General features: G+C 50.0%; 2 protein-coding genes across 2 annotated transcripts; one reads left to right on the top strand and one right to left on the bottom strand.

Annotated features, from left to right (window-relative positions):
• Positions 1–6,315, top strand: ZNF408 (zinc finger protein 408). Its single transcript, XM_082626916.1, has 5 exons — positions 1–341; positions 648–925; positions 2,141–2,202; positions 2,425–2,684; positions 3,748–6,315. Exons 1-5 carry the CDS (start codon positions 293–295, stop codon positions 5,265–5,267), a joined length of 2,169 nt encoding a protein of 722 aa, XP_082483042.1. The 5' UTR covers positions 1–292; the 3' UTR covers positions 5,268–6,315.
• Positions 6,316–12,497: 6,182 nt separating this feature from the next.
• LOC309808147 (small ribosomal subunit protein eS1-like) lies at positions 12,498–13,358 on the bottom strand. Its single transcript, XM_082628161.1, has one exon. The coding sequence runs from the start codon at positions 13,341–13,343 to the stop codon at positions 12,549–12,551; it is 795 nt and encodes a 264-aa protein (XP_082484287.1). The 5' UTR covers positions 13,344–13,358; the 3' UTR covers positions 12,498–12,548.
• Positions 13,359–15,033: the final 1,675 nt, after the last annotated feature.

The following is a 15,033-nucleotide window of genomic DNA, read 5'->3' as shown; positions in this document are numbered from 1 at the left end:
GAGGGACAGTATAACCGTCCGACTCGTCCCTCCCAAAAGGAAGCCTTTGAAACAATTAGTTCCTCTCTACCGGATACTCAAATCTCTAGTGGACCTCCGGAATTCTAAACTCGTATTGTTCTCGGACAGAGATTTGCCTCACCACTACTGCCAAGCTCCCAGTCCTGCGCACCAATGAGGTCTGACTCTTACGATTCTTTCCCGAGAGGAAATTTGGTAGTCAATGACTGTTTCCGGGGGGAGCTGAGAAGGTGAGTCTCACTTCCGGCGAAGGGAGGCTTTCTGACCCGGGATGGAGGAGGCGGAGGAGCTGCCCTTGGAGTGGGAGAGACTGCAGTTCGGTGAGTGACCTGCGGTGTCTCCGACCCTCGGCCCTGGCCTATATACTCCTGACGTTCTCTGGTCAACTCTCTCCCCACCCCGACCCTTTTCCTCCCGAGCCTGGCATCCTCCTCCAGTGCCCTCAGAACCTCTGGGAGCTTCTTAAGAGCCCTCGAACCGCCTCAAACCTTTCCGGGACCCCCTTGGAGCCCTTACATATCCCTCAGACTCCTGAGGCCTAGCTGGACCTCGGGTTTTCTCCCTCACCTTTCCCCACCCCACGACCTCTTGGGCCGCTTCTTCACTGTCTTTCTCTGTCCCTGCAGCCCCCGATCCACGCCTGGGCCCGGACTCAGGATGGAGCCCTTCCAGAGAAGGCTGTGCACAGGGACTCAAAGACCTCTCGCCCGGACCTACCCGAGCCATCCTCGCTCTAAAGAGCCTCCCGCGGGGCTTGGCCCTTGGCCCCTCACTCATCAAGGAGCAGCGCTTGGGGGTCTGGTGTGTTGGGGAACCCTTGCAGCCAGGACTGCTCTGGGGGCCACTGGAAGAGGAGTCTGTCTCCGAGCAGAAGGGCCATGGAGTGAAAACAAAGCAGAAGGAGGTATTGAGGGATAGGGCTTTACCTCTCCGTGACTGAGAATTTTGATCAGACGTTTCTCGATAACTCTCCAGTTTTAGATGCAGGGTGTTTCAAGAGATGGGAGATGGTTTATGCCCTCTCTCTCAGGAACTGTCTCATCCCTTCACTTTTGGTAGCTGAGGAGGTGCAAAAAATTATTAAAAGGTGGATTAGTAGATGGAACTTCCCTGGGTCCAGTGGTTAAGACTCCAGCGCTTCCACCGCAGGGGGCGCGGGTTCCATCCCTGGTCGGGGAACTAAGATCCCCCACAGGCCACACAGCGCAGCCAAAATGTAAAAAAAAAAACAAGGTGAATTAGTAGAGTGTCAGCAATGATGACAAAAGTCAAGAGCAAAGGTTTTTGGAATTAAAAAGCCATGGGGGGACTTCCCTGGTGGCACAGTGGTTAAGAATCCACCTGCCAATGCTGGGGACACGGGTTCGATCCCTGGCCTGGGAAGATCACACATGCCGTGGAGCAGCTAAGCCCGTGCGCCACAACTACTCAGCCTGCGCTCTAGAGCTGGCGAGCCACAACTACTGAGCCCACACGCTTAGAGCCCGTGCTCCACAGCAAGAGAAGCCACTTCAATGAGAAGCCCACGCACCGTAACGAAGAGTAGCCCCTGCTCACAGCAACTAAAGTCAGTGCGCAGCAAGGAAGACCCAATGCAGCCAAACATAAATAAATAAAATAAATAAATTTATTTTAAAAAAAAGCCATGGGATCAAATCCCAGCTTTGTCACATAGCTAGTTAGATGGCAGGCCTCGTTTAACTCATGTAAAATAAAGGAATGGCTGTTTCCTTTATTTTAATTCTCCAGGATTATTTGGAACAAAAGATGAAAAAGCACAGGTAAAGGATTTCATTGCATAAGTCCTGAAAAACAAATTTACAGTTGAGGTACCTCTTACTACTTCTTCTTTTTGGTATTCACTGAAAGGCAATAATTTGTTCAATTCAGTAATTCACCACACTTTGGGAGGGAGGTGAGGGGACAGTTTTTTTGGCCTTTACTGAATGAAAACTCGAACGGCATAGTCTTATAGAGGCACACCAGAGACCACTAACCTTCTAGGGGCTTCATCTTAGATCTGTCTCAGGAGAGGTTACATCAGGGGTTTTTTATGTTGTTTGTTTCACCCTGGTCCCCTCAAACACATGGGAGAAAGACTTTTATTGGTTTATTTCAGGACGTGTCACTAGGCCCATGGGGAGATGTGTGTGCTTGTGAGCAGAGTTCAGGCTGGACTAGGTAAGTTACAGGAGAGTATGTAGTGAAGATGCTCCTTTGAGGCTTTCTGTTGTGGCATGGGATGGAACCGGAAGCTGACTTCTGGTTCCCACCCAGGGATCTTTGCAGTGAGTGTTCCAAAGGCATGGGATCCTTTAGAACTCAGACTGCCCAGGAGCTGGGGCTTTCAGGGAGGGCCACTTGAAGGGGATCTCCTGAGCTAACTCTTGCTCTGCTTTGCAGTTTGGTGCAGCGGGGCAGGCTGGAGGGTGAGGGAAACGTGGCCCCGGTGCGGATCAGCGAGAGGCTCCACCTGCAGGTGTACCGGGTTGTGCTGCCAGGTTTTGAGCTGCTGATGTGGCCTCAGCCTCCCTCAGAGGGCCTGAGCCCCACCCAGCCCAGGCTAGAGGAAGAGGCATCCTTGGCTGTGGTGACAGAAGTGGAGTCTGCTGTACAACAGGAAGTGGCCTCCCCCGGGGAGGATGCAGCAGAACCTTGCACAGGTATGTGTCAAATAAATGCTGGCTTCCCCAGTTATCACCAAAATAACCTGTTGATAAGACAAAGCAAAGCTTATGGCGTAAGACAGTAGGGGAGAACAGTAGCATTTCTGAGAGGGAAGGGCAAAACCTGGATATTTATCGAAATTTTGAAGTCTGGTATAAGGTGGATTTTTCAGTGTGGGATGGGGTCGGGGCTCGATCAGTGTTGGGTAAGGATCATGACACAGTAGTTTAGGATTTGTGCAGACAGCAAGGCTAGAATTTTCAGGTAGAGGTTCACAGAGTTTGGGGATGTAAACTGTCATTTGATGCTTTTTATTAAAGAGTGACAGGTCTTTTCCTTGGAATGAACAATATAGTTGACTCTTGAACAACACGGGGGTTAAGGGGCACTGACCCTCCGGGCAGTTGAAAATCTGAGTATAACTTATGGTTGACCCTCCATATCCAAGGTTTCACATCTGTGGTTTTGCATCTGTGGGGTCAACCATGTAGTGCTGTGGTATTTACTGTTGAAAAAAATCCTCGTATAAGTGGGTCCTTGCAGTTCAAACCTGTGTTTTTCAAGGGTCAACTGTATAGATACTTGCAAGTTTTATCTTCCTGAGTTAAGTTTTCTGGAATAGTAGGGTCACACTGACAAAGACAGCAAGTTGTGTATAAGGTTTCCAGTTTTCTTATGTTTTTTCTGTCTGGGCTGGGGCTGGGGATTCCTTTATTTTCACGTGACCTAAAGCGAGGAGGTGGTGGTCTCAACTCATCCTAAGTGCATGTCTCCAGAGGGAGAACAAGGGCACTCTGGGATGGCCTTTCTCTAGAAATTATCCAGATGTCTAGACACTATGGTTCCCAGGAGAGCCTCCCCAGAAGGCACCTGAGACTGGACAGAAAGATAAACAGAGTGTGTGACTCATGTTCCAGGGAAGAGATTGGTGTCATTGCTCCCATTGCAGTTCAGGGGCTGAGGAGGAGAAGACACGTATTCCTATAATTTCCTGGTGAGACCACCGTGACGCCCTGCTACAGTGTCTACTAAGCCTAGCACCCCACTCTTGCCTTGCAGATCCTGGTCACCAGTCACCCCCCCGCATCCAGGCGGTGAGCCCTGGACTTAAGCCCCGAATCCAGGACCAAGTTTCCAAGGAGAGCCAGCCACTCGGCCCATTGCCTCAGGATGGCCGTGTAGATGAGGAGGACCCACCCCAGACCCAGATGCCACCCGAACCTCAGAGCAGCTCCACTCCCCAGCAGGGCCCTGAGAGCAGTGAGGCCAGTTCCTCATCTTCTGCCAGGGGTCCCCAGCTGCGTGCTTACCTAGTCAGGAAGTTGCGTAGCCCCAGTGATCAATGGCCACCCAGAGCGAAGACCTCAGAGCCCGGGGCCCAGCAGAGTGGAGAGCAGCAGCACCCTGGCTTCCCCACATGCTTGCGGAGCGCCCCTGGCCCGGTGGGAGGCTCCCCGAAGCGGGGGCGACGGTACCGCTGTGCCGAGTGTGGCAAGGCCTTCCTGCAGCTGTGCCACCTGAAGAAGCATGCATTCGTGCACACGGGCCACAAGCCCTTCCTTTGCACCGAGTGTGGCAAGAGCTACAGCTCAGAGGAGAGCTTCAAAGCCCACATGCTGGGCCACCGTGGGGTGCGGCCATTCCCCTGCCCTCAGTGCACCAAGGCCTACGGCACCCGGCGAGACCTCAGAGAGCACCAGGTTGTACACTCAGGTGCCCGGCCCTTTACTTGCGACCAGTGTGGCAAGGCCTTCGCCCGCCGGCCCTCCCTGCGGCTACATCGCAAGACACACCAGGTGCCAGCGGCCCCTGCCCCGTGCCCGTGCCCTGTGTGCGGGCGGCCCCTGGCCAACCAGGGCTCCCTGCGGAACCACATGCGGCTCCACACGGGGGAGAAGCCCTTCCTGTGCCCACACTGCGGCCGGGCGTTCCGCCAGCGGGGCAGCCTGCGCGGGCACCTGCGGCTGCACACGGGGGAGCGCCCTTACCACTGCCCACACTGCGCTGACGCCTTCCCCCAGCTGCCTGAACTGCGGCGCCACCTCATCTCCCACACCGGGGAGGCCCACCTGTGCCCCGTGTGTGGGAAGGCCCTCCGGGATCCCCACACGCTGCGCGCGCACGAGCGCTTGCACTCAGGTGAGAGGCCCTTCCCGTGCCCTCAGTGTGGCCGTGCTTACACGCTGGCGACCAAGCTGAGGCGCCACCTCAAATCCCACCTGGCCGACAAGCCCTACCGCTGCCCCACCTGTGGCATGGGCTACACTCTCCTCCAAAGCCTCAAGCGGCACCAGCTCAGTCATCAGCCCGGGCCACCCTCCCGCCCACCCTGTGTGCCGCCTGCCGCTTCTGAGCCCACCGTGGTGCTCCTGCAGACTGAGCCAGAACTACTGGACACATGCAGTGAACAGGGCGGGTCCCCAGCCCCGGACGTCTTCGAGGTCACCCTTTCCGAGAGCCAGGATAAGTGCTTTGTGGTGCCCGAGGGGCCAGGTCCTGCTCCCAGCCTGGTGCTCATCCATAAGGACATGGGCTTTAGCACCTGGGCAGAAGTGGTAGAGGTGGAGACGGGCACCTGACCACCCTCACCTTCCCTCAGCAGAGCTCTGTATAAAGACTGGTGTTTATGAGCTTGGGGGTCTGGATCTTTCTCTTTGGGTTCCCTGATAGAGACTAGTCTATGAGAAGCAGGTCAAGGACTTCCCTTCCTGCTTATGGACAACCACTTTGTTTCCCAAGACTCTTAATAAGGTAAACCACTTCTAGATGTAAGTTCTTTATCAGCTTCCAGTAGAGCTTGTCCTGCCACCCTCCCTGGGAACTCCTCAAGGTGCTTGTTCTTTAAATGTTGCAGAAGTGACCCTGCCCAGTGAGGTAGCTGGGTCGCAGGCAGCACTGTTGCCCTGCTGGGGTGCTTAGTGCTGGAATAGTCACTCCCATCCAGCTCCCTGAGGGACAAGCATTTCTATTTGGAACCAAACGGAATGACTTGTGAAGGTTAAAAGGCCAGAGACACTCAGCTGACAAGTCTCTGAGTCAGGCATTAGATTATTCTGGCAGCTTTTCTCACCACTGAAGGCCTGTGAGGTTGGTTTTTGTTCTGTGCTGAAGGACACCAGACTCATTGGAGGTAGCTAGGGCAGGTCTGCACCCTTCTGTGTATCTGGCCAAAGGCAGCCCTGCTGAGGGAAAGAGCGAGGAATGAACATGTGTTTCATGTTTCATCAGCTGCGGGCCTGGCCTGCCCGAGGTGCTGGGGACGCAGCTGTGGACAAGACAGAGGCAGCGCCCTTTACAGAGCTCAGGTCTACAGGGGGCAAAGGGCAACAGTAAGAGTTTAAAGAGGAGCACTCCCCGGTGCTGTGGATGTGTTTAACGGGATGGGTTGACCTGTGGGCATCAGGGAAGGTGTCCCCAAGAAATTATAATGATAATAAACAGCCTTTGTTGTGGGCCAGTCCTTTATGTGAGTTTATTTCTAGAATCCTGTAGCAATCCTGTGAGATAGTTAGGAGGACAGTCAGGAACAAAGAGCTTTAAGTTTCCTGCCAAGGTGACAGCTACTAGGTGGCAGAGCTGAGATTCAAATCCACGTAGTTTAGCCCTGGAGTAAGGCTCTTAACCTGCACACTCTAGCGTCCCGCATTTCAGCTGTGACTTGTTGGATGAGGAGGTGTGGGGGAAGGTGGGGATGTGAGGGGCTGCGTGTGAAAAAGCCCCATGGTGAGAGCCTGGGTGTGAGCCCTGAGACCAGCGTGGCTGGAGCAGAGAATGAGGGGAGGGGGGCAGGGTCAGGTCACACAGGCCTTGCTTCAAGAGCTTGGACTTTATTCTCAGGACATTGAGGGGCTCTTTGAAGGGTTTTGAGCAGGGGAATGATACGATCAGATTCATGATTGAAGAGACCACTGGAGAGGGCTAGCGGGCAAGGTGCAGTTGTGGGGAAATCAGTTAGGTGGCTGGGAATGGGTGGTAGTGGAAGTGCAGTCATTCACCCAACAAATACTGAGCACTTCCCGCATGCTGGCTGCTCTCGTGTAGTTACGTTCTGGTGTGGCAGGAGCCAGTAGACAGATACATGTCAGATGGTGGTAAATGCAGTGAAGAAAAGTAATGCAGTGGAGAGGTTGAACATTGGGAGTGTGATGTTACAGAGGGCGTCAGGGAAGGCCTCCAGTGACGTGACAGAGACCCAAACTACGGAGAGGAGTGAGCCAGGCTGGTGTCTGCAGAAGGAGCTGGGTTCCAGTCAGAGGAAACAGTACCAGCAGAGCCCAGCGAGTTCAAGCAAGGGCAAGGAACAGAGCGGCCAGGGCGGAGCGTGGCAGGAGGTGAGGGCAGGGGCTGCAGGCTGGGAGGAGGGCTTTGGGTGGACATGTTCTCTGGGAGGTAGAAGTGACCAAAGTCAAAGACTGAGGGAGAGAGGAAGATCTGACCCCTGCTTTCTGAGTTAGCAAGTTAGGTAGCCGTGGGGTGGGAGAGGGACAACTGTGATTTTGGCTGGGGATGGGTTGAGTCGAGCTGCCTGTGGGGGAGATCTCACGAAGGCAGTGGGAAATGGGCACAACCTGCGGGGAGAGGGGAGGCTCCTCAGGAGAGACTAAGTCAACGTCCGATGAAACAGGAGAACCTGCAACGTGTAAGTCGCAGAAGCTGATGGAAGAGCATCTCAACAAGGAGGAAGAGGGCAACGATGTCCTTTGCTGTTGGGAAGGTTGAAATTTGCGTCGCTGGTGAGCTGAGTGAGGGCAGTTGGGAGCCAGACTGCATTGCTTTGAGGAGGGGGAGGCAAGAGAGACAGGGGAGCTTACATTCTTGTTCCATCCTCCTCCTGTCCTGCAAATTGGGTGTTGTGCCACGTGTTTCACAGATGGGGAAACAGGTTCAGAGCGGGTTGGTAACTGCCGAGACCGCACAATCAGTAAACAACAGAGCCAGGATTGTGACCTGTTGTGTCCTCTGGCTTCCCAGCACTCAATCTCCGTGTCATAAGCAGCCCCATGTCTCCTGCTTTGCACTGACTTTAACCCATCCACCCACCCAATGTGAATAACTTCTTGGGAAAGTGTCATTCTGAAACTGTCCAAGGAGAGGGAGGACAGCAAGAGATGGTGACAATCTGTGGAGAGAAAGGCCACACCATCCAAAGCCTGAAAAACAGCTGCTAATACTAGTTTTGAGTCAGCCAACCTCCTGACTCAGTCTGGTAGGTCCTACTCTCTTCCAGCTCCAGCTTCAGGCGGGTCATTCCAACTCAGGTAACCTCAGCTGTGTCTGCCCAGTGTTGTTATCTAACTTGGGGACATACCCATCGCTTGATACTGAACAGTGCAGGGAAGTGGGGATGCTTTGGGTTGCTGGGGAGGCCTGCTGATACCCCACAACTGTCCTCAGGCCAAAACCTGGGATGTTTACCCCCCTTTGTCACATCCCCACACAGATGGGGGACTTTCCTCTCCACTGAGACTGTCCCTGGTGATGCAGAGAAGTGTCAGATCAAAGCCAACAAATTCAAAGCCACCTGGTTTGAGCACGTCTGCTCAGCCAGCGCTCATGGCTGAAGTGGGAATGGGCCTCGGAGAGCATCGTCCAACTTCCTCATGTTACAGATGGGAAAATGGAGGCCGAGAGAGAAGTTACCTACTAAGGCATGAGACCAGTGAGTAGAAGAACCGGGAGAGGGCCCAGGTCTTCTGAAACCCACTTTAGTGCCCTTCCAATGAAAATAAAATGCAATGACAGTTCTTGGAAAGACTGATCACTGGAATATTTTTTTCATTGAGAAAATATCCCCCCCCCAATCAAAATAATTCTTGCATCATTATAATGTTGAAAGTCCCTTTATTCCCTACTTCTCCTTTTCTCCATCCCCTGATAAAGTCACTTTGAACTGTTTGGTGTATATCGCACTGAATTTGAATGCCGCTCCTTGCTATAGAGCAAAGTTGCAGTGAAAGTGTTGCTGGACACCTTTTCACGGATGCAAATTTTTTTTTAATTGGAGTATAATTGCTTTACAATGTTGTGTTAGTTTCTGCTGCACAGCGAAGTGAATCAGCCATACGCGTACACACATCCCGTCCCTCTTGGACCTCCGTCCCCCACCCCATCCCACCCAACCAGGCCATCACAGAGCACCGAGCTGAGCTCCATGTGCTGTACAGCAGGTTCCCATTAACTATCTATTTTGCACATGGTAGTGTATTTATGTCAAACCTAATCTCCCAGTTCATCCCACCCTCCCTTTCCCCCACTGTGTCCACATGTCCGTTCTCTATGTTTGCCTTTCTATTCCTGCCCTGCAAATAGGTTCATCTGTACCACTTTTCTAGATTCCACATATATGCATTAATATACGATATTTGTTTTTCTCTTTCTGACTTACTTCACACAGATGCAAATTTAAATTCACAGGGTGAGGGGACTTCCCTGGCGGTCCAGTGGTTAAGACGCCATGCTTGTATTGCAGGGGGCACGGATTCAATCCCTGTTTGGGGAACTAAGATCCTGCATGCTGCATGGTGAGGCCAAAAACAAACAAACAAAACCATGCAGTGTGTGTAGCTGCTGAGCCAAACATCAGAAAGTGCAGGAGATAAAGAATCTTTTATCCTGATTTGCAGCTTTAATAGTGTGAAAAAAAATCTTACAATAGAATAAAATTTAATTCATGTTTAGGGACCTTTAAACAATGCAGAGCATCATGGACTAGACAAGTTCAGGTATGGATCATGGCTCTGCCCTTAACTAGCTGCATAAACTCAGGCAAGTTACTTCTCCATGCCTCAGTTTCCTCATCCATAAAATGGGGATAGCTGTAGTACGTACCTCATCAGTGCTACATACCTGGCACATGGTGAGCAATTAATGAGTTGTAGCTGGTTATTAATAGTATTGGAGTCAGCCCTCTTAACTTGGAAGACAAGCAAGATTGAGGTACATGTTGCCTATAGGTAGTGCTTGTTTGGGCCGGTCAGCATAACTCACAATAGTTTTGTACTTTGGGTGCATGTCCTCTGGGTATACAGTAGTCCCCCCTTGCAGCGATGGCCTGGGAGGCAGGAGTCGAGTCCTGGTCCTTGCCCAACTCTCTGTATGACCTTGACCAATTAGCTTCCCAGCTCAGAGGCTCCATTTCCTCACAGTGACATGGGGAAATTGGACCAGATCAGTGGATCCCAATCTCGGCTCCACCATGAAGCCCTTTTGGTAACTTTTTTTTTCTTCTGTGGGTCCTGTATTTAAAAAAAAATTTTTATTAAATAGAAACTCATTTTTTTTTTTTTTTTTTTTTTTGCGGTACGCGGGCCTCTCACTGTTGTGGCCTCTCCCGTTGCGGAGCACAGGCTCGGGACGCGCAGGCTCAGCGGCCATGGCTCACGGGCCCAGCCGCTCCGCGGCATGTGGGATCTTCCCAGACCGGGGCACGAACCCATGTCCCCTGCATCGGCAGGCGGACTCTCAACGACTGCGCCACCAAGGAAGCCCCGAAACTCATATTTTTGAATCAAATTAGAAAACTGCTGATCAGATTGAGGAAGAAATAAGGTAATTAACCATCTAAAAAGACATAATTTCAGCCAAAAGGGAAAAAATTATTTTTGTCTTAAGATAAATTTACAATTTTTGAGTTCTGTTTTTTTTACTTTGCAAAAGGACAAGGCCACCCTGTAGTACATGCACAGAGCCCTAGACTTCAGAACATCTGGATTGGGACTTCCCTGGCAGTCCATTGGTTACGACTCCACGCTTCCACTGCAAGGGGCACAGGTTCAATCCTTGGTCGGGGAACTAAGATCCTGCATGCTGCGTGGCGTGGCCAAAAAAAAAAAAAAAAAGCGAAAACAAAAAAAACCCCAGAATGTCTGGATTTAATAATATCTGATCTCCTTTCCAGCTCTGAAATTCTGTAACTCTATGTCCTGGAACATAATTCAACTGTTTTCAGTGATTATAGAGCTTCGCTTTACAGTATAATGCTGGCTTCACCCGTGATTTTGTTTGATGCCAACTTGTTGGGCAGAAATGCAACCCCTCATTATGGCCTTGTTCTCGGAGGGAAGTAGGATCTGTTTTAAGGGTGCAGGTATGTGTTTGTGTGGAAAGCAGGAATGACACGCTTGGCTGCAAGTACCCACTGGGCCCAGAGAGAGTTCCAGAGAGAAGGTTCCTGGCTGGGAGGCTTGCAGGGGGCCCTGGAGCCTGAGGGTGTGCTCAGTCTATTGGGACCCTGCATCCATGGAAGTGCTTGGATCCCCCCAGAGCCACACTGACAGAGGGGTGCTCTCCCTTGGTCCTCTCTGCAAAATAGAGGGTAGGTACAGTCTTGTGTTCACCCAGGAAAACAGGGAGGCTGTACAACTAGAACCCACTTGATAATACTAGCCTCCATTTATTAAGGAATTAAGTCCACTTTTCACTGTGAACGTTGTCAACCACAGAACATTTAAAAGAATAATGTAACAATCTTCTTACCACCTAGATTTAATTATCACTAACATTTTGCCCTGCTTGTTTCATCTTTGCTGTAAATCCTTCAGTGTAATCTGTAACTCATGAGGAATTAAAAAAAAATATAACAATGTGTCATATAACACTTAGCAAATTAACAATAATTCTTCCATATCATTGCATATCTAATCTATGTTTAGATTTTCTTATTTGTTCGAAAATAGTCTTTTTACAGTTGATGTGTTCAAAGGTTTAAATCAGCCATGGTCATTTTATTCCCTTCATGCATTTGGTTGTTAGGTCTCTCTTAGGTTTCTATTATTCTGAACAGCCTCTCCCACCCACCCCTTGCATTGCCACATCATGAATTTGTTAGAGAAACCGGGGTCACTTGCCCTGTCAAATGTCCCTCATTCCTCGTGGTTGTGTCTAACTTATTCCTCTGTCGTCTGTATTTCCTGTAAACTAGTAAGTAAAGCTAGAGGTTTGATCCAGCCTAGGTTCACTTTTTTAGGAAGAACACTTCATAGGCAGCATTGTGGATTTCCTGTTGCATCATATCATGTAATAGTGCTGTTTATTGAGTGCTGACTGTGTGGCAGGACTTGTGATACTTTACAAACATAATGTGCTTTGGGGGAGTAATTTAGTTTTTACTTCATAACGCCTAAACTCTGAATCCAGCTAAACCTGGAAGGAGACAAGGGGTATATGGAATCCAAAGAATTACAGCAAGTCAGAGCACAAAGATAACAGGATTTGAGAGCTGGGAGGTGCTCTCCACAGGATCAAAAGGAATGGTGGGATAAGATAAAACACAAAATCAAATTTCTCACAATGGCCTAGAGTCTTCTTGCTGGTCTTGCCATTCCTGGACTCAAAATGCTCATGGCCTCCACAATATCCGTTACTATCTCTCTCTCCTGGCTAAAGAACCCATGCTTGCCATCTAACCCATCAGTCTTAGCTGTGCAGACAACCCACAGAGCCATTTGGGTCGGGTCCAGCATTTGCCAAGGACCAGATGTCTGGACATATTCAAAATGAATTTCTCATCAGAAAAGTTCTCCCCCTAAATGGACTTACTGTGTGTACTATTATGGCATGTAAATTCATCATCCTGATACATAAATCCAGGAATAAGCCTGGGAAAGCAGGAACCCTTATAACCAGATCTCATCTTCCCAGTGCTTAGAGAACCAAAGTTTTCTCCTTTGGAACATCGTCTGTAAACAGCTTGAGGAAGTCACGGCCCAAGACTTGCCCCTTAATGGCCATGTCTGCGCGTGAGTGTGCCATGGACTCAGCGGGGCTGCAGCTCCGAAGCAGAGTCTGCAGAGTGACCAGTATGATTTTTTTTTTTAATCACAAATGAGTTCTTTTATTTGTCACCATTAAAAGTCTGATTTTTAAACAGATTCCTGGTCTGGTGGCTCATATCCATCAGCTCGTTCAACTTTAGCACCTGCCTCGTCCCCAGTAGCTTTTCCAGAACTACTACCTTCACCATGTAACTCCATGAGTTTTCCCAATTCAAATTTGGGCTTCTTCAGCATTTTTACTTTTCTAACAAAGACATCGTGGAGTGGATAAATAGACTGGCAGGCCTTTTCTATGTCTTTTCCAATGCTGTCTGGAATCAATTTATTGACCACCTCTTTCAAGTCATTTGTCTGCACCTCTCGGGTCATGACTTCCATCATCTTCTTACGGATCTGGCGGACCTGCTGGTGCCGGGCATAAGAGGTCTTCCGAATCTGGTTGTTGCGTTTTTTAGTAAAACCCACACAGAAGAGACGAAGCAAATAACCATCGGTAGTCTTGACATCAACGTGAGCTTCAATCATGGTCTGCCATTTTTTGACCATGGAGCACATTTTGTCACGGGTAAGATCCATGCCATGGAAATTAGTCAGGCAGTTTTTGCCCTGAACGTCCTCAGTAATAAGCTTGAATTTTCTAAATGCAACTTCATCATTCTGCAGATCAGCAAGGCTCACTTCAAACACACGACCCTTGAGGCCATCAGATGCGATTTTGGTTCCTTGAGTTCTCGTGACTAGTGTTTTCCCAATATTTCTTATATTGAACATAGCTGGTGCTTTCACATCATACCAATCTTTCTTAGAAAATGGGTCAACCACTTTCTTCTTGGCTCCCTTTTTACCTCCTTTCGTAAGGCGCCTGTTTTTTCCGACCGCCATGGTGCTGCTCCGAGAGCCAAAAGCGACCAGTATGATCTTATTTAAGTTTTTTGACAACAGCCTTGTGAAGCGAATATTGTTATAATTCTGATTTTTTTTTTTTTTTTTTTTGCGGTACGTGGGCCTCTCACTGTTGTGGCCTCTCCCGTTGCGGGGCACAGGCTCCGAACGCGCAGGCTCAGCGGCCATGGCTCACGGGCCCAGCCGCTCCGTGGCATGTGGGATCTTCCCGTACCGGGGCACGAACCCGTGTCCCCTGCATTGGCAGGCGGACTCTCAACCACTGTGCCACCAGGGAAGCCCTATAATTCTGATTTTACAGATAGTGAAACCCAGGACCAGCCTCCCAAATCAGTGCTCTCATTCATGCTGTGGTGCTTGTCTGTAGGGAGTGGTGGGTTCTGACAGCAAGGGAACGAGGGGGAAGTCAGCAGGCCCCTAGCGCCGCCCGAACCCTCAGTAGAAGAGGTGCCATGTGTTATGTGCTTTGTCCTTCTCCCTGCCAGCAACACCCCCTTCTTTTCTCCCTCTCAGGTTGACTCAGCACTGGCCCAAGCCTGTCCTCAGAAAAAGGAGGATCACCTACCTTGAAGCAGGAAGGACGAAACCGCACCTCTCTTCTCTCCACTTCTCAAGAGCTCTGCCCCCTTCTCTTACTCATGGAATTTTTAAAGAAATTAGTGAGGTGAGGTCTTCTCACCATTCCACTCCAAGAAAAAAAAGAAGTGTAGGCTCCACATCATTGGTCAACAGGGAATACAAATTAAAACCACGGTGAGACACCTACATATCTATCAGAATGGTTGATGTGGAATGGATGGATGAGATAGAGGTTGGTGAGATATGAGTGTCCAGAAGTCTTCAGACATTTCTGGTGGGAGTGTAAACCAATACAACCACTCAGGACAACTATTTGTCAGAGTTGCTTATTAAAATATATGCCTGCCTTGTGACCCAGAAAATCCATCCCCGGGCATGTACCCAATAGAAATTAGTGCTTATCTACACCAGAAACCTGCATACGAATATTCACAGCCACACTATTCATTATAGCCCAAACTGGAGACTAATCCAAATGCCCATCAGCAGGTGAACGGATAAATGAAATTACAATATTCATGTAGTGAAATACTACACAGTTTTAAAAGGAACAGACTGCTGATATGTTGATACACATAACAGGGATGAACCCCAGAAACATGCTGAGCAAGAGAAGTCAGACAGAAACAGGTATATGCTGCTGGCTTCCATTTACATGACGTTCGAAAGTTGGAAAACTGATTTATGGTGATGGTGGTTAGAATAGTGGTTATCTCAGGGATGGCTCAAAGGAGTATGTTCGGGTCTGGAAAGGTTCTCTCTCTTGATCTGGTGGGTGTATGCATACAAATTTGAGTTAAACACTTAGGGGGACTACCCTGGTGGCTCAGTGGTTAAGAATCTGTCTGCCGGTGCAGGGGACATGGGTTCGAGCCCTGGTCCGGGAAGATCCCACATGCCGTGGAGCAACTAAGCCCGTGCGCTACAACTACTGAGCCTGCGCTCCAGAGTCTGTGTGCCACAACTACTGAAGCCCGTATGCCTAGAGCCCGTGCTCCGCAACAAGAGAAGCCACCGCAGTGAGAAGCCCGTGCACCGAAATGAAAAGAGTAGCCCCTGCTCACCGCAACTAGAGAGAAAGCCCACGTGC

This window comes from Mesoplodon mirus, assembly GCF_964341445.2.
Source record: "Mesoplodon mirus genome assembly, chromosome: 7".
Lineage (NCBI taxonomy): Eukaryota > Metazoa > Chordata > Mammalia > Artiodactyla > Ziphiidae > Mesoplodon > Mesoplodon mirus.
This window is presented reverse-complemented; position numbering and strand designations above follow the sequence as displayed.

Bases quoted from the DNA above. Each gene is read 5' to 3' on its own strand.
- ZNF408 (XM_082626916.1), top strand. From the start codon at position 293: ATGGAGGAGGCGGAGGAGCTGCCCTTGGAGTGGGAGAGACTGCAGTTC. The intron at 2,203-2,424 runs GTAAGTTACAGG...TCTGCTTTGCAG, and splicing joins CAGAGTTCAGGCTGGACTAG to TTTGGTGCAGCGGGGCAGGC. The intron at 2,685-3,747 runs GTATGTGTCAAA...CTTGCCTTGCAG, and splicing joins TGCAGCAGAACCTTGCACAG to ATCCTGGTCACCAGTCACCC.
- LOC309808147 (XM_082628161.1), bottom strand. From the start codon at position 13,343: ATGGCGGTCGGAAAAAACAGGCGCCTTACGAAAGGAGGTAAAAAGGGA.